This window comes from Dipodomys merriami, unplaced genomic scaffold (assembly GCF_024711535.1).
Source record: "Dipodomys merriami isolate MVZ:Mamm:240054 unplaced genomic scaffold, mDipMer1.0.p SCAF_10, whole genome shotgun sequence".
Lineage (NCBI taxonomy): Eukaryota > Metazoa > Chordata > Mammalia > Rodentia > Heteromyidae > Dipodomys > Dipodomys merriami.
The window spans coordinates 24,978,767-25,004,531 of NW_027202271.1; the positions used below are offsets into that span (position 1 = coordinate 24,978,767).

The following is a 25,765-nucleotide window of genomic DNA, read 5'->3' on the forward strand; positions in this document are numbered from 1 at the left end:
TAATATATGTACACATCCATATGTCAACTCATGTTTAACTCAGGAACTCAGAAAACTGGCAAACTTGAAATCCTTTATTTACATCTAGCATTAGTGAGGTCACAGAACAGATTTGAGGAGCTGGTAAGAAAGTTACTGATTAGAATTTAGGATGTCTAGCCAAATAACATTGGTATTTATGATGATTCAGTTAGATTAGTCTGTTGACACTGATGCAAAATGAGATAATGAATTTGGATACATATAAAGTATATAGTGCCACAGTAAGAAGAAAGTTAAGCTTTTGAAGATGACAGTGGAACAAATCCCAATACTATAGAATAGTTTCATCTGTAAGAAATTAACCATTAAGAAATTTACTCAGGGCCTAGGAAGGTAGCTCAGTGGTAGAGTGCTTGCCTTGCATGCATGAGGCCCTGGGTTTGATTCCTCAGCACCACATAAGCAAAAAGAAGAAAGCCGGAAGTGGCGCTGTGGCTCAAGTGGTAGAGCACTAGCCTTGAGCTGAAGAGCTGAGGGACAGCGCTCAGGCCCAGAGTTCAGGCCCCATGACTGGACCCCCAAAAAAAAAAAAAGTGCCAATATATGGTTTCCACCAGTAGTCATCCTGATCTCTGATTCTCATTTCTTCCTTTCTCACGCTTGGTGGTAATAGGGTTTGAAATCAGGGCACCATGCTTGCTAGGTAGATGCTAGCAAGCCCTGTTTGCTTTAGTTATTTTTCAAATAGGATTTGTATTTTTGCTCTGCCCTGCCTGGACAACCATCATCCTTTTTACACATGTGTAGCTAGGATGACAGAAGCATGCCACCATACCCAGCTTTACTGGTTAAACAAGAGGGGGGTGGGGCTTAAACCATGACTCTTTCTAATATGCACTGCTTAAACACATACCACACATTTTCTGGGCACCAATGGCTCATGTGTGTAGTCCTAGCCACTCACAAGGCTGAGATCTGAGGATTTTTGCCAAGCCAGCCTGGACAGGAAAGTCTATGAGATTCATATCTTTAGTTAACCAGCAAAAGGTGGAGGTATGGCTCAAGTAGAGTGCCAGCCTTAATTTAACTTGGGACAGTACTGTTTCTTTAAAGTTTAAGAAGTAAGTCCTAGTGTAAGCAACAAAGACTGACTCTGGTTGGTTGGCTTAAGTAGAGTAGAATAAAGCTTACTGGTTGAATATTGAGTGGTTTACAGAATCATTTAATAGGCCTTAGGAAACGTACATGAGCATGGAGAGAGTAAGCAGCCAGGGAGACCAATACTGTTGTCTGTACTGAACAGTGACTGGGTCATATGGTTTGTGTTGGTCATTCCAGATCACCACTGGTTTTGTTGTCCTCTCAATTCATATGTTGCCTTTACTATTTTCTCTGCTTTTCTGTCCTACTAGCTTCCAAATTCTAAATCTTTGATGAGTGTTTTCATAGTATAATCATATTTTATTATGTCTTATGCATAAGTTACTATTAGGATTAATATTTCATGTTTTGGAAATTAAGGATCATAGCAATTATTTGTGCCTATAAGTTGTTTTTTTTTTGTCGGTCGTGGGGCTTGAACTCTGGGCCTGGGCGCTGTCCCTCAGCTCTTCAGCTCAAGGCAAGCGCTCTACCACTTGAGCTACAGCACCACTTCCTGTGCCTATAAGTTTTATTAATCTATATAACTTGTATATCCTAGAATACTCATGTTGATTTGTAAGTTTTATTTTTTAATTTTTTGTTTTTTTTTTGTTTTGTTTATCTGTCTTTGGGAGGGTAAGGGGGAGCACAAAAATGGAGGGACAAAGGGTAAACAAATGCAGCAGTGGTATTCACTAGACATGATGTTGAAAATTAACAATACTTGTGGGTGGGGCCTGGAGGGAAAAACTGTGACATTGTCCAAAAAGAAGTGTACTCATTACCTGACATATGTAATTATAACCATTCTGTACATCACCTTTATTCTAATTATTTTTTTATTCTTACAGGCTGCTGAATCAGGAATAATAAAAGTTAAAACAATAGCTGCAAGAAACTCCGAAATTTTGGCAGGTAATTTTTTGCATTAATTCAGTAATTAATGAGAAATTGACTAATAGTAGACTACATTAGTTTTCTGGAGCATCTTTCTTCTGTTACTGATTTTTTTTTTTTGGGGGGGGTCCAGTTGTGGGGTCTGAACTCTGGGCCTGGGTGCTGTCCCTCAGCTCTTCAGCTCAAGGCTAGCACTCTACCACTTGAGCCACAGTGCCACTTCCGGCTTTTTTTCTTTTTGCTTATGTGGTGCTGGGGAATCAAACCCAGGGCCTTATGCATGCAAGGCAAGCGCTCTCCCACTGAGCCACCTTCCCGGCCCCTCTTCTGTTATTTTTATGCTATAGAATATATGAATGACCCCAACTTGTAAACTGATTACTCAGATGAGGGCTATTACTACCCTGAAATAAGAAACTTTAAAACTGCTAATTCCTGAAAGGCAAGAATATTATTCTACTCTCATCTTTGTTGTTTCCTCCACCTCCTGTCATTTAACAAGGACAGACCCCTATATCCTAAAGCATTCAATTAGTATTTGTTCCACTGAATTGAATGAAGCATTGATTCTTACTCTTTTTTTCAAGGTCTATTTTATCTTTAATATAATACCAAGAGTCCATAATGTATTTTAGATTTAGTAGTACCATATGAATTTTAAGTCCTGGGAGTAAGACTCTGTGGAAAATGAACTATGCAATGTTTGGCAGGAACAGGAGGGGTGAAGTGAAGAAAGGGGTAACATTGTCCAAAAAGAAAAGTACTCATTACCTAACTTATGAAACAGTAAACCTTCCATACGATACCTGAATAATAAAAATAAAATTTTATTTTAAAAGAATTTTGTTTTTTTTTTTAGCCAGGCGCCAGTGGCTCATGTCTATAATCCTAGCCACTCAGGAGGCTGAGATCTGAGGATCACAGTTCAAAGCCAGCCCAGGCAGGGAAGTCCTCCGTGAGACTCTTATTTCTAATAAACCACTCAAAATGGAAAGTGGTGCTGTGGCTCAAGTGGTAGAGCACTAGCCTTGAGCTGAAGAGCTCAGGGACAGTGCCCAGGCCCAGAGTTCAGTCCCATGACTGAAAAAAAAAAAATTTTTGTTTTGATTAATTTTTCTCCTCAGTCCTGGGGCTTGGACTCTGGACTTGGGTGCTGTCTCTGAGCTCCTTTTGCTCAAGACAAGCACTCTACCACTTGAGCCACAGCATCACTTCCAACTTTTTCTGTAATTATTTGGAGATAAGAGTCTCATAGACTGTCCTTCCAGGGTTGGCTTTGAACCATGATGTCAGATCTCTACCTCCTGAGAAGCTAGGATTACAGGCATGAGCCACTAGTACCCAGCACTAAAGTTGATTTTCAAGGAAGAATTTTCATGAATTTCTTGGCATCTTTTTCCACTCAGTTCTACTGTCTCTGGTGCCTTCAGTTCTTGACATCATAATGAACATAGTAAAGAGGGAAAGGGTCTTTTTTGATGAGAGAAAAGGAGAATCTGTTATATGTTAAGAGTCTCAAGGGGAAATGTTTTATATCAAGTAGAGATACAAACAGGTTAAGTTACTTGCTTGAGGTCACTTACATAGTAGAACCAGAAAGAAATACAAGAGGTGAAAACCTGTATTCTTCCTAAAAGTATGCTGCCATGGTGTTTGGAGATTTCCATACTAGCTACTTTCCCAAGTGTTTGTACCTTTGCTTACTATACCTATCCTTTAGTCTGCATGAATTTCCAGTTCCAGTAGTACGTTTGATTTCAACTGGCAAGGGAGAAAATCTGTCTTACTAATTTATACAAAATCTAAATAGTGAACGATCAACTTAACACTCAAAAACTTTGTATTTAGGGCTGGGGAGGTGACTCAGTGGTAGAGTGCTTGCCTTGCATGCATGAGGTCCTGGGTTCGATTCCTCAGCACCACATAAGCAGAAAAAGCCAGAAGTGACGCTATGGATCAAGTAGTAGAATGCTAGCCTTGAGCTTAATAGCTGAGGGACAGCATCCAGGCCCAGAGTTCAAGCCCCAAGACCAACAAAAAACAAACAACTTTGCATTTCAAGAAAAATAGGCTATCAGTAGACCCCCTAAGTTGTGAGATTTAAAAGTGTTGCAAAATGAAGTAATAATGATTTTTAGGGACAGCTCAACTGAAGGGATAAGAGTGTCTACTCAGCTTTGAATTTGGGGATACTTCTTTTTCTAAATGATATGTTTCTCACAGCTTCCTTCTTGGTTTTCAAGTCTATCAAAAACATCAAATCCTTTGCTAACATTTTTACACAGCAGTAAATAATACTGTGTCCCTATTGAGGAGTAAGTAATTGTGGGTAAAGGCATGAGGTGTATGGAGGTTGGGAGGGTGGAAAGTAGGTTTGGGAGGTGCATGTTGGTGAGCTAATAAGAGAAAATAGATGGTTAAAGATCATTTGAAAAGCAGGGCACCAGTGGCTCACACCTGTAATCCTAGCTACTCAGGAGGCTGAGATCTGAGGATCTCGGTTCAAAGCCAGCCCGGGCAGGAAGAGGCTGTGAGACTGTTATCTCCAATAAAAAAACAAAACAAAACAAAAACAGAAAGCCAGAAGTGGCACTGTGGCTCAAGTGATAGAGTGCTAGCCTTGAGCTGAAGAACTGAGGGACAACACCCAGGCCCAGAGTTCAAGGCCCACAACTGCCAAAAAAAAAAAAAAAAAAAAAAAAAAAGAAGATAATTTAAGACTTTTATGTGCTGATCGGATTAGATATCAATGTAATCAATGATAATAGCAACTTATTCTCCAATAAGAGGAGGGTTTTTTTATTGATTCTATAGTTGATGGAGGGTAAAAGATTAATTTCTTCAAAGGGTCATCATTTGTTCTAGTATTCTATATTAACTAAGAGGTCCAATTAGTTTATCTTAAGGAAGAATAACACATTTTTGCCCAGTCTCTGAGTTTTTAATATATTGATGGACTGTTCATTTTATTTTAATCCAGTTGAGCTCTTCAGCTCAACTTGGAACAGATTTTTATGCACATACAGTGTTCAGTAATTAATGCTTTAATGTTCATAGTCTTGAAATGTATACTTTATCCTTTTTCCCCCCTTTTTTCCAGTGCTGGAGTTTCAACTCAGGGCCTCACACTTTCAAAGAAAGCTATTACTTGAGCCATACCCTAGCCAATGGGAAGTGAAGCAAATGCTTCACTTATCTTGTACTTTTTGGCTGGGCTGGCCTAGACTGCAATCCTACCTATAATCCCAGATAGCTGGGATTTAACCATGTACCACCATGCCCAATTTGTTTGTTAAGATGATACTTTTGCCTGACTTTTTACCTGACCTGGCCCTGAAGTATGATCTTCCCAATCTCTCCTCCAGAGTGTCTGAATTATAGGTACTCAGGCATGAGCCACCATGCTTGGTCCTATCCTAGAAGTTTCTGGCAAGTATTTAGAGCAGTTGATTTCTTAAAAAAAAAAAAAATACAAATTTGTACTGCATCTTGAAAATTAAAGACTCTTAAGAATAAATTCTGTTGGCTAGCATGTAGTCCTAAATTACAGTAAATACTGAGAAAAAAAATTGGTTAATTCCTATTTCCTGAAAAATATTTTTTTAAGTGCTGGTACTGAAACTCAGGACCTTGTGCTTTCACTTAACTTACTCAGTCATGGCTTACTCTCTACCACTTGAGCCATGCCTCCTAGTCTGGCTTTTCTGCTGGTTTATTAGTAATGAAGTCTCATAATTTTTCTTACCAAACTGTCTTCAAACTGCAATTCTCAGATCTCCACCTCTTGAGTAGCCAGGGTTATAGACATGAGCACTGGTACCTACGAACTGTTTATTTACTTCTTTACAGTTGTCTCTCTCCCCCTCCCCTGAGAAGTTTAGACTCAGAACTTTGTGCTTACTAGGCAAGTATTGTATTTTTGAGCCTTGTCGTTAGTCCTTTTGTTGGTTTTCTTTTTTGTTTTTTTGTCATTGTGGGGCTTAAACTCAGGGCTTGGGGCTCTGTCCCTGAGCTTTTTTGCTCAAGGCTAACACTCTACCACTTAGAGATACAGCTCCACTTGAGTTTTCTGGTGGTTAATTGGAGATGAGTGTCTCCCACACTTTCCTGCCCTGGCTGGCTCTGAATCGCAGTCCTCAGCTCTCAGCTTCCTGAGTAGCTAGGATTATAGATGTGAGCCTACTACTACCTACTGGCTACTGATTATTTTTGAGATAGTGTCTTGCTTTTTGTCCAGGCTCATTTCTGGACTATGACCCTCCTGTTTTATGCTTCTGCCATAACTAAGATGACAAATTCTACCACACCATCTTCTTCCATTGAGATGGAGTACCATATATACTTTTGCCCAGACAGTCTGGAACCCATGATTCTTTCTCAGTCTCACACATAGCTAGCTGGGATGACAGCAACAGCCACATACCAAAACTTCCAACTCTTGATTGAAAGAGGCCTCACACAGGTTTTGCCAGACTGGCCTTGAACTTGCAGCCTCCAGAGTAGCTAGGAGTAGAGGCGTGAGCCACACACATGACTACTTCAAAGTCCTTGAGATAGTAAGAAACTACTTCTGTACTGGATGTAAAAGATGCAGCGGATATCAAAGATCCTAAATAATTGAGGGCTCTCAGTTGAGACAGGATGTTGAATTCTCCTGTGTCCCTATTTATTCAGAAAATTATAGTTATTGTAAAAATCATTCTTAGCATGAATTAGTCTAATTGATAGGATACTCATAGATTTCTAGCCAATTTTAGTTTCCTTAGGATTATTTTCCAAGGAAGACCATTTACTCTACAGAATAAATTTTTGTTTTACATCTCTTTAAGCGTCCTACTTTAATGTTTACTTTAATGTTTTCTTTGTTTTCAGTGCTGTCATGAATGTTGACATAAGTGGAATGGTAAGCCAGATAATGTCAGCATCCACTCAGATACACAGACCATTATCTCAGAATTTCCTTTCTTTTTAGAGACACAACCACTAATGAGCAGTAACAGCATAAAGATTTTCAATCACAATGCTAGGATGCTTTACTTTACATTTGACTGCTATAATAAGTCATTTATTATTCTACTCTACAATATGCTAGAAGTTACATAACCTAGTTTTTGAGTGGATATTTGTAACAAGGGCATTGATAAAGTTGTAATACTTTTTAAAAAATGTGTATTTAATCTTTACTCCAATCTTAACAATTTTATCTGCTCATAGCTGCTTTTAAGTAATCACAGCTGTTTTTTTGTTTTTGTTTTTGTTTCTTTTGGGGGTCTAGTCATGGGGCCTGAACTCTTGGTCTGGGCACTGTCCCTCAGCTCTTCAGCTCAAGGCTAGCTCTCTACCACTTGAGCCACATTGCCACTTCCGGATTTTTTCCTTTTTGCTTATGTGGTGCTGAGGAATCGAACCCAGGGCCTCATGCATGCAAGGCAAGCGCTCTACCACTTAGCCACCTTCCCAGCCCAATCACAGCTGTTTTGAGTAATCACTTTGTATAATTTTTGTTCTTTTTTCATGTGATTTTTCCCTCATCTTTTTCATACGTCATGGTGTTATCACTAAAGATCTCTAAGGAGTACTAAGTAAATATATATTTAGTTCTTTTGCTGATGTACAAGATAATTTATGTACTTATTTAATTATATTCTCTCTTATTAATACATGTATTGGTGATATTTCACAAACATCCATGGAGTATTTTCATGAAAACATTTTTATTTTACTGTTATTGGGAGCTCAGAGCCTTGAGCTTTCACTCAGATTTCTTGGTTGTCTGGTTCTCTACTACTTGAGCCATGCTTTCCAGTTTGCAAGTTAAGATAGAGTCTGCAGGACTTTCATGCCTAGAACTGGCTTTGAACTTTAGTCTTCCATATCTCAGTCTCTTGAGTAGCTAGATTTACTGGCGTGAAAACTTGGCCATGCAAAAAACATATTCTTTTTTTTTTTTTTTTTTTTTTGTCAGTCATGGGGCTTGAACTTTGGGCCTGAGCGCTGTCCCTGAGCTCTTCAGCTCAAGGCTAGCGCTCTACCACTTGAGCCACAGCACCACTTCAGCAACATATTCTTTATAAGTAATTTTGTAAGAACAATAGGGAAAGCAGAAAGATGGGTAATATAAATCACCGAAATCTGTTTTGCCATTTTTTTCTTACATTGCCAGTATTTATTGTATCACATCACATGGGAAATAATAAGCTCCTCCTTAACTATAGAGTTTAATCACTGAATCACATTACAGTGCCAATCATTTTTAGTCAAGTTTTTCTACCCATAATACTTTTGTTTGATGCCAAGTCTTAAAATCTGCAGAGTAGTTAACCAGGCAAATAATGTGGACTGCTTAAACAAGTACAGAAGGAATAAACCAGCTTGAGTGTTGCCTGACCCTGAAGTGTGAATAATGAGAATTGTAGATCAAATTTATATTTTTAAGTAAGTCACTGTGACAGTGTGGAGGAGATAATGAAGTACGCCACCATGGAGGAGTTATTTTGGTTAGGCAGGCAAGAAGACACAGGCTTAATGTTCACACATTGATCTGTGAGGTCAAAGAGATTACAATTTGTATACAGAATAATATTCATTTGTTTTTTATAGTGCTTTTTTTCTTTTAGAGTTTTTCTTTTTTAAATTTTAATTTGCATCTTCTTTTATTACATTATAAGTATTTGATGACATGTCTAGGTGTTTTTAGTTGCTATATATTATTTCAGCAAGAAGATTGTAATTCCTAGGGGCTGGGAAGGTGGCTCAGTGATAGAGCGCTTGCCTTGCATGTATGAGGCCCTGGGTTTGATTCCTCAGCACCACATAAGCAAAAAGAAAAAAGCCGGAAGTGGCGCTGTGGCTCAAGAGGTAGAGTGCTAGCCTTGAGCTGAAGAGCTAAGGGACAGTGCCTAGGCCCAGAGTTCAGGCCCCACGGCCGGACCCAAAAAAAAAAAAAAAAGATTGTAATTCCTCTATCTTAGATATATTTTAGCATTTCAGATTATTTCTTCATAATAAATATATAGAAAAAAATTATAAAGCTATGAATGTGTTTAAAGTTCTTGGAATATATTACCAGATTTTATTTGCAGAAATTGAAAAAATGTATGTATCATTACCAACAGTAAGTTTTTATACACTATTGCCATGATTGTTAATTTAAAAAAAAAACTGTTAATCAAACAGGAAAACTTATCTGTTTATTTGAAAAAAAAAATTATTTTTTGGTTGGTCATGGAGCCTGAACTCTGGGCCTGGGTGCTGTCCCTCAGCTCTTCAGTTCAAGGCTAGCACTCTACCACTTGAGCCTTAGCGCCACTTCTGGCTTTTTCTGCTTATGTAGTGCTGAGGAATTGAACCCAGAGTCTTATGCATACAAGGCAAGCACTCTACCACTAAGTCACCAATTGACAATTCTTTTTGATACTGAACAAACTTCTCTTTATGCATTTATTTTCTTTTTGTATTTTACATTTATTTCTTCATATTTGTATATTTCCCTTCTCAAATTGGCTATTTATAAAGAGAAATGAATTAATTTCCAATCATGTTTATATTGTTTTTACCAGGTCATGTATCTTAAAAAAATTTTTTTAGTCTAGATGTATTTTTATATAACCCAAGTAATTTCTATGAATGCTTTTGTTGCCTTATGTTTAGGATGTAGCTGTTCTCTCTGAAGACAGTCTAGTCATTTTGTCTAGTTTTCCTATAGCTTGATATTTTTCTTTTTCGATAATATATGGATTGAGGTAAAGACTTAGATTTTTTTTCCTGCAAAATTACTAATTGAACCATTGTCATTTGTTGAATTGTTCTACCCTTTCCTGTAATGTGTATTTAATACAAAACCATATACATTTTGTCATCTTGCCCTTGAATCACTTAAATATCTTTTCAGTCCTTTTAAACACATTAAAAAATTCTTTAATGGTATTAGAAACATCAGTGTTCCCAGAGCTAGAGATTTTAAGCATTTTGAAGGTAGAAATAATGCCTAAGTCACATTTCATTTCTTTAACAAGAATTAAAATTTGTATTTAATGACTGCTAAAATTTATCACTATACAACTTTTATTAACTCCTGTTAATACAATCTCTAGTGGGGTATCCTAGTTTAATTCTTTTTTTCCAGGATAAAAACTGCAATTATGCAGTGAAACTGTTCAGAGCAAGGAAACCCCTAGGATATGGGGACATGCTGGACCTCTTTCAGGTGTGTGAAAGTGCATCATTCGACCTCACAGTTATATAATTTAGAAATACAATATATAGCAATCACACAGTGTTACTCTATTAAATACTTGTTAAAGATGCCAGGCATCAGTGGTGGCTCACGCCTGTAATCCTAACTACACCGGATACTGATATCTGAAAATTGCAATTTGAAGCCAGCCTGGGCAAGAAAGTCCATGAGAGCTTATCTCTAGTTAACCAACAACAACCAGAAGTGGAGCTGTTGCTCAGTGATAAGAGTACTAGCTTTGAGCCAAAAAGCTCAGGGACAGTGCCAGGCCTGAGTTCAAGCCCCAAGACTGGCACACACATGCACACGCATACACACAAGTGCCCACCTGCACACACACACACACACACACACACACACACACACACACAGAGTTATATTTAGTAAGGCACTTAAGTAGGAGATAAACGGTTTTTCTTTCCAAGACCTATTTTATATTTTAATGGAAATACAAGTTTTAATTAGAAAGTTTTAATGAGAAACACTCAATCCTTTTCTCTTTTTGTTCTGGAATGATACATAAAATAGTTAAGGTCCAATGTCTTTAGATTGCTGCACAGCATTTGACTTCACAATCTCTACCACAGGAAGTATTTACATTAAGTAGCGTATCACAATTATGGTAGACAGAGAGTGCCCATCTCTGTATATAATAAAAAAGTCAGATTTATTTCCACTTCCTAGGACAATTGTTCCTATTTTTTAAAAAAATCAGTAACATTTTCTTTCTTATGGTTTTTTTTTTCAGTGACTGAGCTGTGAGACAATACATATAATTTTTAATTGCTTGGAAAGATGTAGAATAAGTAAATTATTGTATTGATAATTATGGATTTTATATAAAACTTCCTTTTGATCATTATATTCTCATGTAAATTGGAGAAGAAAAGTGGGAAGAGATGATGTGTTTGATGTTAAAGATGTAAAAGATTATTTTAATTACTATCTTAAATTTATTTCAGCTTGATTGACTTGACTGTAATAGGAAGGTACAAAGCATTTCACTATGACTCATTTCACATATTTTAAAGTGTACAGTTGTATTTTTTTTAACCTGTAACATCCCTTCATTTGGTTTACATCTTAAAATTGATGGCTTGAAGGCAGTCACTGTAGACCCAGATGCTAGTCTGGTTTTCTTTTTACTGTGTGTGAATTTGTTCACAGTTGTTCATGTTACTATCACATCAGTTAAGTTGGATGAGTTGTTGACATCAAGTAAGTTGAATTTAATTACTAATGAAAATCTCACCTAGGCAGGATACGTTATTATCTTAGAAGAAATCTCAAAGACAAAGTAGTCTTTGTCGAAATGACATATCCCAAATGGGCTTATGGTCTAGAGGATGAAAGTTGGAGGAAAATGTTAGGTGATGACAGATCCTTGAGTCATTGCTTAGTTGGCATTTATCTCTTTTTTTTTTTTTTATATTTCAGAGATATCTTAAAATCACTGACATCTTTGGCTTAAGAAAATAAATATACTATTTTTCCTTTTATAACCTTTCCATAATTCCTCTGAAAACTTTGAACAGACAACTTTATAGGTTGTAGATTTTTTTTTTTTGTCAGTTGTGGGCCTTGAACTCGGCCTGGGCACTGTCCCTGCGCTCTTCAGCTCAAGGTGAGCACTCTACCACTTAAGCCACAGAGCCACTTCTGGTTTTCTAGTGGTTTTTTGGAGATAAGAGTCTGACAGCCTCTTCCTGCCCGGGTTGGCTTTGAACCGAGATCCTCAGATCTCAGCCTCCTGAGTAGCTAGGATTACAGGTGTGAGCCACCAGCACCTGGCTTAAATTGTAGATTTTTGAGTCCTCTTTTAGCTTCCATTATCATCAGGATATTTCTTAAAGAGTGACATCACAGTGTTTGTTATAGGAAGAATAGTAAACCAAGAACTTGAAAACATGGTTTCAAATTCTGGCTTTACCATCTGCTCACAGCTACAAATTGCACATTATATGAAATGAGATTATTGTGGTGCTCAAATGAGAGTATATATTGATATCACATGAATGATAAATGCATCTTGTTACTAAGAAGAACTTTTAATTTTCTTTAACGTTTAATAATCAGGAAGCTCATCAGAGATACGGGTACCCTCCAACTTCATTGATTCTGGCAGAAATGAAGATGATAACATAATTTATTGCCTTATTAAATTATTTTTATGGTCACATCAGTATTTTGAGACGTTGTTGTAGAAATTTGTGTTTCTAGATTTAAATAAAAATGTTTGCACAGCTGGGCACTGGTGGCTCATGCCCGTAATCCTTGCTACTCAGGAGGCTGAGATCTGAGGACTGCAGTTTGAAGCCAACCCGGGCAGGAAAGTCTGTGAGATTCTCATCTCCAGTTAATCACAGAAAAAGCCAGAAGGGCTGGGAAGGTGGCTCAGTGGTAGAGTGCTTGCCTTGCATGCATGAGGCCCTGGGTTCGATTCCTCAGCACCACATAAACAAAAAGAAAAAAGCCGGAAGTGGTGCTGTGGCTCAAGTGGTAGAGCGCTAGCCTTGAGCTGAAGAGCTGAGGGACAGCGCCCAGGCCCAGAGTTCAGGCCCCACGACCGGACCCCAAAAAAAAAAAAAAAAGAAAAAGCCAGAAGTGGCACTGTGCCTCAAATGGTACAGTGCTAGCCTTGAGCAAATAGGAGCTCAAGGACAGCACCCAAGTCCAGAGTTTGAGCCCCAGGACTGCCCCCCCCCCTAAAAAAATGTTCACACAGAAGAAAGCAAAGCAGGGGAACCTGTTTTCCAGACATATTTACCATATATTAACTTTGCTAAGGTAGTCATTTATGCTGGTATACAAAGGGACTTTGTAGAGAATACTGTAGGAAGTTATAAACTTACTTTACCATACTACAAAGAATACATTGGGCCAGAGGCTGATGGCTCACACCTGAAATACTACTAGCTACTCAGGAGGCTGAGATCTGAGGATCATGATTCAAGCCAGCCTGAGCAGAAAAGTCCATGAGATTCTTATCACCAATGAACCACTCAAAAAAAACTGGACGTGATGCTATAGCTCAAGTGGTAGAGTCCTAGCCTTGAGCACAAAGAGGTTCAGGGACAGTGCCTAGGCCCTGAGTTCAAGCCCTGGGACCAACCCTCCCCCACTACCCCTCCAAAAAAAGAATACATTAGGAAAAGAAAAGTGGGATTTAAATAGTAAAATTAATGTTAACATTGGCTTTACACTTTTAATGGTGATTCTGGATGCGTTTCTGTCAAGTTCTCTTGAAAAATTCTCCAAGACGTGGAGTTACATGCATATCTTGCCTTAAAACACAATTGATGAATTTTGTAGCCTTGAAAACCAATATCTAGTTCTTAAGTTTAGTATTCTCTTAGAAGTTCTTGTTATATTTTCAAATTCTCTGAAGATGACAAATATGTCTTATTCATCTTTGTATATCTTTTCAGTAAGTATATATTGATTTAATTTTATTTTATAAATTTAATGTGTGTGATTTAGTTTGTACATTTTTTTAACCTGTTACATTTTTGTTGCCACTTCAAAACTTGTGACTTGGTAGAAAAAGTTCAGTTAAGGTTCGAAATGACAAATGTATTTCCAGTAATTTAAAAATATTCTTTCAGTAATAGGAAGAATGCTATTGTTTATTATAAAATACATTTCTTGAAGAAGAAATTAGAGACACACAAATTTAAGACAGAATAAAATTGTAAGGCATTTCTGAATACTTTCTCACAAGTGTGGTGGGAATGATGTGTATTCTGTTTTTAATTACTTTTCTTGCTCCAGAGTATGAATTCGTGTTTCCTGTATTCTTAAACAACATAAAGGAATAGTGTTCTCTGAACTTGGGAGAATCTTTGGCTTTAAAAAGTTTGTAGCAAAAGATGGAGAAGAGCCAAAAGACAGAATGTTGGGTGGAAGGCATGGGAAAGGTGTAAATGGGTAGAGTAAATAGGTAGAGTCTATATTCTCTATCTGAAGTATTTTAATTCTTACTTGATTTTTATTTTGGTATTATTTTGCATAAATTGATTTTATTTAGATTATCATTGGTTATAATTGTATTAACTATATTCATATGTATGAGTTAAATATATTCAGTTATCTTATATGTGTTCTAAATAAAGCATTGAAAGAGAACAGCTCAGAAGTTGTACAGCCTTTCCTAATGGGTTGTGGAACCAAAGAACCGAAGATCACTCAGCTGTGTTTGGCCGCCATTCAGAGACTTATGTCACATGAAGTGGTGTCTGAGGTAATATAAAGAGTTTATCTGAGTTAAATGTCTTTAGGCAAATCAGTAGGTTTCACTTGGAAGAAAGAAACATCTGATCTTTAATATAAGACATTTTATGAGTAGTAATGTGCTTGAAGACAACAGCTTAAAGTATTGTCAGTGTATCTTCACTAAACACAAATAATGAATAAAAGATAAGTACACTTTGTCAAGTCTCTTGTAATCTAAGAAGTCAGTTTAATAATAAGAGTAGGTAATTTTAGAATCAAGCAAATTTTCAATATCACTCAATAGTTAATTTAATATAAATCATAAGTATTTGTGAAAGGAGGGATAAGAATGACTTCTAGATTTTTCTGAAGTGACATGTTGATGATTAAGTTAAATGTGTTGTTCGTATCTAAACTGATGATAGTAAATAAAAAATATATGACCATGAGCATACATTTTGCTTTTTATGGTTTTACCTTAATTTCATACTCCATGGAATATTATAGTAGAAGTGGTTTTCTTACCCTTGGTCTAGCATGGTAAGGAATGGGTTACTAACCTCGTTTACATTTTGTTAACATTTTGTGTTGCTGATGAAGTACTAAGAAGTAGTAAACTCATAGTTAGAGTGTGCCACTGTTCTTATCTATATGTAAAAGCTCAATGTTCCTAAAGAAAAGAGCTTTGATTTTGAGTGGGTGGTTAAGGCCCACATATTGCTATTTGATATAAAGAAATTTCCTCTCTATTAGAGGGGAAAATTAGTCTCAAATTAGTTCAGAGATATGCTTCAATGATAAATTTAAAAATATATGTTTTGTTACTATGATCACAAAATTCTTGGTGAGGTAAGATTTTTATACCTTTTATTTTATAAGACCTAAACACCTATATTTAATTTTGACAATAATTATTTTGCAGACTGCCGCTGGAAATATAATTAATATGCTTTGGCAGCTAATGGAAAATAGTCTTGAAGAACTGAAGCTACTTCAAACAGTTCTTGTTCTTTTAACAACCAATACAGTAGTTCATGATGAGGCACTTTCTAAGGTAGGAAACATGTTTGCTTTGAGACAGCATTTGGAAAAAGCTGGCTGAAAGAGACTAGCATTGTACGTACAATTGGAACCACAAGCAACTTCCCTATAGACGTTGTGTTGATCAGCAGTGTACAACAATAACCATCTGTTCCTTATTTTCTGCAGATTAGAGCTGAAGTCTTGTTAGGGTGTTTAAGCAGGACTCAGTGGCTGTTGCTGCTGAAGTAGAAAAGTAGGAATAGAGGAAGAGGAAGTAAGAGGAAAAAATATGTTGTGTGGTATTGCCTTGGGTATGTTGAATTCCCTATAATTCTCCCTTCTCCTATTTAGGGAGAAATAAAAACTGATTAAGGTTTTATTTCAATATGTTAGCTAAATAAAAATGAGATATTTAGGAATTATAATCAAGTATAAAGAAATAATATAAAACTGCAAGCTGTTGAGATTTAAGAGTAACAGTGGTACCCTTAAAATTTTAATGTAAGTTGATAAGGCATAGAATCGTGTGTGTGTGTGTGTGTGTGTGTGTGTGTGTGTGTGTGTCTTATTTTCGTGTGTGTGTGTGTGTCTTATTTTCGTGTGTGTGTGTGTGTGTGTGTGTGTGTGTGTGTGTGTGTGTGTCTTATTTTCTGCCAGGCTTGGTGTCTCAAGCCTGTAATCTTAGTTTCTTAGGAGGCAGAGCTCAGGAGATTGCAGTTGGTTCCAAATTAACCTGGACATAATGAGTTCAGGAGACTCCCATCTTGGTGAGTGACTGGGCACAGTAGTTTCCACTTATTACCCTAGTGACATAGGGAAGTACAAGGATCCTAGAACAAGCTGGCCTGGGCATAAATCAAGACCCTACCTTGATAATGTCCAAATGCAAAAGGAGATTGCAAAAAAGCAGTAGAGATTCTGCCTAGCAAGCATAAGAACCTGGGTTACCTCCAGTACCACTGTGGGGAAAAATAACTGATTTTCAAACTGTGAAAGTTTAGAACTGCACATAGGAGAAGATCTACATGATTTTGAGATAGACAAAGATTTAATAGGGTACGAAAATCCATGAACCATAAAAGAAGTCACTTAATGGATAAAAATGTAAATGTACACCTGACAAAGGACATGTATGGAAACCCATAGACAATTTTAGCAAAGGAAGATATTCCTGGCAAACAGTTGAAAAGTGTGTCAGAATCATAACATTAATACAGTGAAGTAAAAATCACAAGAAATTATCATTACATATCCACTGCAGTAGTTTAAATTTAAAGACTGACCATATCAAGTACTGTTAAGAGTGGAATAGTTCTGAACTTACAGATAGTCTTGGCAGTATTACAAAATTGTAACTCCAGTTTGGAAACAGGCAGCTTCCTAAAGAGTTGAACCTATATTACCTGTGGCTCAGCTATTTCACTACTAAGTATTTACCCAGTGTGAATGAAAACATGACCTCAAAGAAACTTACATGTGAATGTTCATAGCATCTTTAGTCACATTAGTCCTGAACTGAAAATGACTCAAATGTCCATCAATAGTTAAATAGTTAAGCAAAGTGTGGTATCCTCAAACCATGACATTTCCTCAGTAATAAAAGGGAACAAATTACGGATATACTGCACAACATGTGAATTTTACAAAGTACAAGAGGCTGGACCCCAGAAGTCTTACTCTGGATTAATCTATGCTTATAACTTGTAGATGATGCTGGGTTATCTATAGTGAAAAACACAGGGCTGGGAAGGTGGCTCAGTGGTAGAGTGGTTGCCTCACATGCATGAGGCACTGGGTTCGATTCCTCAGCACCACTTAAACAGAAAAAGCTGGAAGTGGCACTCTGGCTCAAGTGGTAGAGTGCTAGCCTTGAGCTTAATAGCTGAGGGACAGCATCCAGGCCTACAATTCAAGCCCCACAACTGACAAAAACAAAAAAACAAAACCACATAGTTACTGTGGCCTAGATTGGGAAGAAATGAACCACATAGGTGGGGAAACTTTGGGAGTGATGAAGTGTTCTGAATCTTAATTGTGAGCAGTTTCATGGGCTGATGTATATATAAATCAGACTTCACCAGATTATACATTTGTAAGGGATACAATTTATTGATTGAAAATATATCTTAATAAAGTTAATTTAAAGAGAAAAAGGAATGATTCCCTTTTAAAACATCATATTCTGATTTATTTATATTCTTAGCAACTTTTTTTTTGGGGGGGTCCAGTAGTGGGGCCTGAACTCTGGGCCTGGGCGCTGTCCCTCAGCTCTTCAGCTCAAGGCTAGCGCTCTACCACTTGAGCCACAGCGCCACTTCCGGCTTTTTTCTTTTTGCTTATGTGGTGCTGAGGAATTGAACCCAGGGCCTCATGCGTGCAAGGCAAGCGCTCTACCACTGAGTCACCTTCCCAGCCCATTCTTAGCAACTTTTACAGTATTTCTCCAAATAATTTGATAATACAACAGACTTACTTGCAAAGCAAGTCATTCTGGGGAAGTGTAAAGTATGACATATTATTACGTGCACATTCAAAGATCTAGATTTTAAAAGTATATATTTCAAATTACTTTAGCTCATTTTATGTGTAGCTAGCTATGTATTAAGAGTTGGAATTACCTTAAAATTTGAATGTACTTGTAGTTTTGTGAAAAGCATGAGGTTTTTGTATCAGGGTAAAACAACCTAGCACAAATTATTAGAGATCACACAAGATGAAGTTAGTAGCCACATTCTTCAGTCTCCCTTCACACTAATCAGACTTGTTTTTCCAGGCAATTGTTCTTTGTTTTCGACTACACTTCACAAAAGATAATATTACAAATAACACAGCTGCTGCAACAGTTCGACAGGTTGTCACTGTTGTCTTTGAGAGAATGGTTGCTGAAGATGAACGGCATCGAGGTAAAGCGGTGAAGTTGTTTCCTTTGGATTTTGCTTGGCGTTTTCACATGCACCATTTCATTTTAATTCATATCACCCTAAGAAGTAAATTATTGGCTGGAGGCTGGTGGTTCAAGTCTTACCAGCCATAGCTATATAGAAGACTAAGATTGGGACTATCACAGTGCCAAGCCAGCCTGGGCAGTAAAATCCACTAGACTCTGTCTCTGTGAAAGGGAAACTGGGTGCAGTTTTGAACTCCTGTGATCCCAGTAGTGATAGAAAGATTAAAAGTATGCAGATCTCAGGCCAAGTGTGTGCCCAGGCCTGAAGCAAGACTTTATGCTAACTACTAGTGAAAAACAGGGCTAGAAGCATGGCTCAGTGGTATCCCATGTGAAGCCCTGAGGTCAAACCACTAGTACTACCAAAAATAATACTTACTTTTTAGATATGTTTCTGAGTGTGCAAAATTTCATATAGAAATGATAACACCACATTTATAAAGCTAATACTGCATTTTGTCTCTAGCCAAGCGTTGTATTAAGAGGTTTTTATGTTATTCTCATTTATCTACATAGTTTAGGTTTTAATAGTTGGATTATATTTTATGGCTGTTTTGTAATTTCAAAGATTAGTTTCCTATTGGACATTAACATATAAGACTTTTGATTCTCATTCAAAGATACTAGGCTTGTTAAAGTGCATGTAAGCAAATAAGTGACTTTTATCACATTTTGTATAAAATTTACTGTTTCCTTTGGACTGATGTTCTGAAATTATAATTAGCATTTATAAACACTTCAGCAAGTACATGTTTTAAATAACTTGTGTGTGTGGAAGCCACTATGAACTCAAACGTGTTCTATCCTGATTGCAGATATCATAGAGCAACCAGTGCTGGTCCAAGGGAATAGTAACAGGAGGTCGGTCAGCACGCTGAAACCTTGTGCTAAAGATGCATACATGCTCTTCCAGGTATTTCAGTGGATAAAAGTACTTTCTATTATGGAGTACATTTTTGTGTAGATTTTTTATTTTAGAATTTTATGTCTAATTTAAGTTTTTAGTACGGAAAGCTTTAAAATAGTTCTGTATAACTAATGTGATAAAGTGTTATGACTCATTTTAAGAAAATGAAATGAAATGAAATAAACCCAGAATTAGAATTTAGATCTGGGGGCTAGGAGTTTAGCTCAGCGGAAGAGTGCCTGCCTGGTTAGTGCAAGGCCCTTAGTTCGGTCCTCAGCTCTGGTAGAGAAAAAAAAAAAACCTATACATCTGTTAGGGATGCCTAGTTACTGGGGGAAAATATATGTATTTTTTTAATGATCTTGGGGCTTGAAATCAGGGCCTAGGTGCTGCCCCTGAGATATTTTGCCTAAGGCTCTACCACTTTGAGCCATAGTGCCACTTCCAGTTTTCTGGCGGTTAATTGGACATAAGAATCTCATGAGACTTTCCTGACTGGGCTGGCTTTGAATTACAATCCTCAGATTTCAGCCTCCTGAGTAGCTAGGATTACAAACATGAGCTACCAGTGCCCAGCTAAAATAGCACTCTTTCCTTCCTTCCTTCCTTCCTTCCTTCCTTCCTTCCTTCCTTCCTTCCTTCCTTCCTTCCTTCCTTCCTTCTTTCCTTCCTTCCTTCCTTCCTTCCTCCCTCCCTCTCTCCCTCCATCTCCTTCTCCCTCTCCCTCTCCCTTTCCTCCTCCCCCTCCCTTTCCCTTTCCCCCTCCCCCTCCTCCTTTCCCCCACCTCTCTGTTGTGGGCCTTGAACTCTCTAGGCCTGGGTGCTTCTTGAGCCGCAGTGCCACTTCCGGCCTTTTCTGTTTCTGTGGTGCTGAGGAATTGAATCCAGGGCTTCATGCATGCGAGGCAAGCACTACCGCTGAGCCACCTTCCCAGCCTCAGCACATTTCTTTAACAAGGAAAATTTAACCAATAAATCTGTGGCTACCTAGTTTGATACACAAATACCTGCTTTTTTATGTTTTGGCATGAATAAATAATTTTAAGTGATTTTTTTTCCTATTTAAAATTTTTATTTGTGTGTGCTGGTCCTGGGGCTTAAATTTAGTGCCTGGGTTCTGTCCCTGAGCTTTTTTGCTCAAGGCTAGTGTCCAGTCATTTAAGCCACAGCTCTACTTCCAGCTTGTTGGTGGTTAATTGGACATAAGAGTCTCACAACTTTCCTACCTGGGTGACTTTGAACCATGATCCTCAAATTTCAGCCTCCTGATTATCTAAGATTACAGACATGAGCCACTGACACCCAGCAGTGATTATTTACTTATATAATTAGTCTGTACCAAACTTTTATTAATTTGGATTAAAAGGTTTTTTTATTGAAAGACCATTAATCATTTACTTCTCTACTGCATATTGTCTATAGTTATGTAATTCTTAGAAGTCTGCTTATATAATTTATCAAATGTATAACTTGTCAAAACTTGAATTATTAATCCTTTGTTTCTAAGGAATTGAGATTGTCTTTTAAATTTATGAATTGTGAGTTTTAAAAGTACATTTCATCTCAGTATATGAAGCTGTTCAATTTTATTTTCCTAGGACCTCTGTCAGTTGGTTAATGCCGATGCCCCTTACTGGCTGGTGGGCATGACAGAAATGACCCGGACATTTGGCCTGGAGTTGCTTGAATCAGTCCTCAATGATTTTCCCCAAGTCTTTTTACAAGTAAGCCAATTGATACTATCTCGTAACAAAATTAACCTTCAAATTCCTGCAAGTATTTTTCAAGAAAGCAGCATGAATTTTTGTTCAGACTTTAGACCTATGATAATTTATTAGGGCTATCTGTGTTTTCCTAGTGCCCCAATTTTGAAACTTTTAACATTAAAATAAAACACTAAAGACTTACTTATTCAGTCTTATTTATTTACTCTCTGGGTCATACCATATTTATGAAGGAAATATAGTATCTGAGCTATTTTCATACTATAAAAGCCTAAAAAAGTATGATTTTAGTGTTGACATATAAGTATATGTTTTTAGATTACTTAAATGGCAATTAGTAGTCAATGATAATAAATTTAGTCTGCAATACAAAATACCCTCAAAATAGTACTGCCAAAAAATTAGATGATTAAAATAACAAGATAAAATATTTGAAGTTAATCATTAAAATAAAAGGTAGGGCTTACATTATCAGTGAAGTGAGACTACTTTTAGCTAATAAAGATAGGAATAGTTTAATGAAGTCTTTCTGACTAATATACAATGATTACAAATATAGTTTCTGTATCCTTTCTAAAATTACTTGTAAAATAATGTTTGTTTCTCATTGCATCTTTTATCAGCGCATTGTGTTCTGTTCAAGCAATCCAAGTAGAACAACAAAATTTTTAGTTAATTATCAAACTTGTGTGAGTAGAATTATTTTCAAAATAAAATCCGTGAGTTAGGTCTATCTTATTATACTTTATTAAGTTTTCACTTCCAAACTGGCTGTCTGAAAAATATTTTGTTTGATTGTATTTGTTTAGTCTGTTTTTCTTCTTTGTTTTAATTTTTGTTTTGTTTGTTGTTGATTATGGTTATGTGAACTCAGGGTGTGGGCACTGTGTCTGAGTTCACAATTTTGCTCAAGGCTAGCACTCTACCACTTTGAGCCACAGCTCCAGGGGACTTTTCTGCCTGAGATGGCTTCAAACAATGATCCTCAGATCTCAGCTTCCTGAGTGGCTAAGATTATAGGCATGAGCCACCAGTGCCCAGCCTGTTCTTTGTTTTTAATTACAAATATCCCACTAAAAGTTACTAGTAACATACCAATTATGCGATTCTAAAATCACTAGTAAATCTCTTTTATTGTTGTTTTATTTATAGTTATGTTATTTGTTTTTGCTATTGTTGTTGTTTGGTACTGGGGATCGAACCCAGGATAACACTTTGCCACTAAGCTAACATCCCAGTCCAAGTCTTTTTTTTTTAAATAATTTTTTATTATGATTAAGTGATTACATAAATTTTACAAATTTCACAGTATTGTGAGATAGTGATACTTAAAGTCACAAACACATTCTAACCTTCATGAGGAAATTGTCATTATCGTGGTCTTTAAAGTTTGTGAATTCTATGAGCTTTGACAACACAGCTATTTCTTCCACATCGGGTGATATGTACATTTTTTTCCTTTTGGTTAGTATAAGCTGTTCCCTCTTTCCCTCTCATTCCCTCCCTCCCATCACTGCCCTTGAATCATTCAGTTCATTTTCATCAATGTCTGTTGCAGCTGATGGGAACCTCTGTTGTATGTTTTCCCGTTTCCCTCTATTTCTGTGTCCTCCTCCCAGCTTTTTAGAGATGTGTGCATATATATATATATATATATAAATATACCCCGTATATGTGGTGTCATTTAGTAATGATGCGACAAAATGAGTGGAAGTCCTTTGTTTCTCGAGTCCTGTTTACTTTGTCATATCTCCTTGCATTTTGGATTTAACATCCACATAATCAGGGAGACCATGTGCCATTTTGTCTCTTTGCTATTGGCTTACCTTGCTCAATTTTTTTCTAGTTTATCCATTTCCCTGCGAATGCCATTATTTTGTCCTTTCTAATGGCTGTATAATATTCCGTTATATATAGGCACCACAATTTTTTGATCCACTCATCAGAGGTGGGGCATCTTCCATATCTTCGCTATTGAGAACAGTCCAACCCAAGTCTTTTTAAAATGTATGTTATTTTTAATACTTTTAAGCTGGGTACAGGTGACTCACACTTGTAATCCTAGCTAGTAAAGAGACAGATCTGATGATTATACTTCAAAGAAAAACATATCCAAGAGACTCTTATTTCCAAAAACCAGCAAAAAGCTAGAATGGAGGAATGGCTCAAGTGATATAGCTCCAACCTTGAACTAAAAAAGCAAAAAGAGAGTGCAAGGCTCTGAGTTCAAGCCCCAATACTGGTATGTACACACACACACACACACACACACACACACACACACACACACACACACACACACACACACACACACACACACACACACACACACACACACACACACACACACACACACACACACACACACACACACACACACACACACACACACACACACACACACAAATAAAATTTCTAGTATTACTGATTATAATTTTGTTTTTAGATCATCTAAGCCATGCAGATTTCAAAATTGTGTGTGAATTGTAAATAATAAAAAATAAAAACTTATCAAGTTATGCTATTTATATTTATTATTGGAAGCTATTTGCTAGTGAAACTGCTTTTGAAGTATTAAATACAAACTTAATAGAAATTGCTTTTTTTTCCTTTGCAAATAGCACCAGGAATTTAGTTTCCTCCTCAAGGAAAGGGTATGTCCTCTTGTGATAAAGCTCTTCTCTCCAAATATAAAGTTCAGACAAGGTTCCAGCACTTCATCTTCTCCAGCACCAGTTGAAAAGCCGTATTTTCCTATCTGCATGCGTTTGTTACGGGTAGTATCTGTTCTGATCAAGCAGTTTTACAGTCTTTTGGTGAGTGCTAATTTCCATATGTAATTGTTACAGTATGTGTTAGTTTCTTCTCACGTGTTAGTTTCTACCTAACATGAATAAGTGAGAAAAGATTATTTTGGTGCAGTTTTGGAAATTTTATTCCATGGTTGGTTGGTTCCATTGTTCTGGGAAACAGCATGCAGCCAAGGTTGCTTACCTGCTAAGAGGTGAGGAAGCAGAGTGTCAGCATTCCTATTGGATAATACCACACTATTGGATGGTGCCACCCACATTCAGGGCAGGTCCCACTCCTCTTAGTTAACAAAGACCATAACTAGACTCTAATCTCTTAGAGGGTATGTTTTACTGTCTTGTAAGTTCTACTTAACCCAATCAAGTTGACAACTGGGATTGTCTATTGTATAATCCTTTTTAACCTATAACAAAATTCATTGACCCATGAATTTTTTTGTACATCAAATAAGTCTTGTTACTGTTGCATGAATTTTTATTGTACAGATACTCTAAATGTTAATTTATATAATACTAAAAGTCAACCTCGTTAGTATTGCCACACATGTATCAGAAGAGATTTGGGCTATTAAGAAGCTGTCAGACTTCTAATGACAGATACAACTTTTTTAAAATTTTAACTTTGGTCTGAAAGTTTAGTTATTAATTGGCAACAAATACTGTCAATTGTTCCTGTAAGTGACTGGTTTATGCTATTGCTACTCAGGACCTGAGCACCATCCCTTAGCTTTTTCCACTCAACACTGGCCCTCTACTACTTAAGCCATAGTTATACTTCTGGCCATTTGGTGGTTAATTGGAGATGTCTTATTGACTTTCCAGCCCAGGCTGGCTCCAAACTCCGATCCTCAGATCTCAGCCTCCTGAGTAGCTAAGATTCCAGGTATGACCCACCATCACTGGTGACAATATTTTTGAGAAATTGTCTACAGTATGGTCATAAAGAGTGTAAAGAGTCAAGGTCTACCATTTTCTTTTCCACTTCACGTGGTATTCTGTATGAGGAAAAGGCAGCAAGTTAGTTTACAGCTTTGCTTTTCTTCTAGCAAACAAAGTTTGATACATAGAAAAAGTGCTTCATATGTTTACCACTTTTGTCACCAGAATAATTAAAAGATAGGTACTTAAGGCCAGGGGAATGGGTTGTATCTATAATCTCAGCTACTTGGGAATTGGAGATTGAGGGCAGTCCAAGTGAAACATTGGTGAGACTCCCTCACCTCAACAGAACAAGCTAAGGATGGTGATGTGTGTCCATGTACTCCACTGCTGGGAGGCATATGGTCTGAGGCTAGCCTTGTGCAAAAATGTGAGACCTTATCTGAAACAATAACTAAAGCAAAAAAGGGGCTGTGGATATGATTTAAGTGGTAGAGCACTTCCCACCAAGTGGGAGGTGTGAGTCACTGAATTCAATTCCCAGTACTTAAAAATTTACTGGTTTGTTTGTGGCACCAACAGCAAGAATAAAATAATAATAACAATTTATAATTGATTTCTTTGATTGAAAAAATATAACAAAGTCCTGTACTTTGTAGGTAACTGAGTGTGAGATATTTCTGTCACTTCTGGTGAAATTCCTGGATGCTGATAAGCCACAGTGGCTGCGAGCTGTTGCAGTGGAATCAATACATAGACTCTGTGTGCAGCCTCAGCTACTAAGGTAACCTTCAGTGGTGGTTTGTAAAGTAGTTAGGCCAGGAAAGTAGCAGAGGGGAGTAAGCTGATAGCAAGGGTTTGTTTGTATATTCCCAAATTTTAGTGTTTCATTTTATTAAAGAAAAATTGTATATTGTCTGTACATGAAGAGGCAAAGTAGAGGTATAAAAAAGAACTGGGAGGTAAATTATGTATTTAGTGATGGCCATTAATCTGAATTTACTG

At 37.1% G+C, this 25,765-nt stretch overlaps 1 protein-coding gene across 3 annotated transcripts in view; it reads left to right on the plus strand.

The window, feature by feature from the left end:
• Positions 1-25,765, plus strand: part of Mon2 (MON2 homolog, regulator of endosome-to-Golgi trafficking) — a 95,618-nt gene that overhangs the window by 11,155 nt on the left and 58,698 nt on the right. For 2 of the 3 annotated variants that reach the window (XM_069987826.1, XM_069987835.1), the window contains exons 2-9: positions 1,977-2,040; positions 14,371-14,498; positions 15,393-15,524; positions 18,267-18,396; positions 19,256-19,353; positions 20,946-21,071; positions 23,693-23,887; positions 25,420-25,544. In XM_069987826.1, coding sequence (XP_069843927.1) covers positions 1,977-2,040; positions 14,371-14,498; positions 15,393-15,524; positions 18,267-18,396; positions 19,256-19,353; positions 20,946-21,071; positions 23,693-23,887; positions 25,420-25,544 — 998 coding nt within the window. Of the gene's footprint in view, positions 1-1,974; positions 2,041-10,147; positions 10,229-14,370; positions 14,499-15,392; positions 15,525-18,266; positions 18,397-19,255; positions 19,354-20,945; positions 21,072-23,692; positions 23,888-25,419; positions 25,545-25,765 lie in introns of those variants that run through there. The other variant, XM_069987843.1, reaches the window with a different exon arrangement.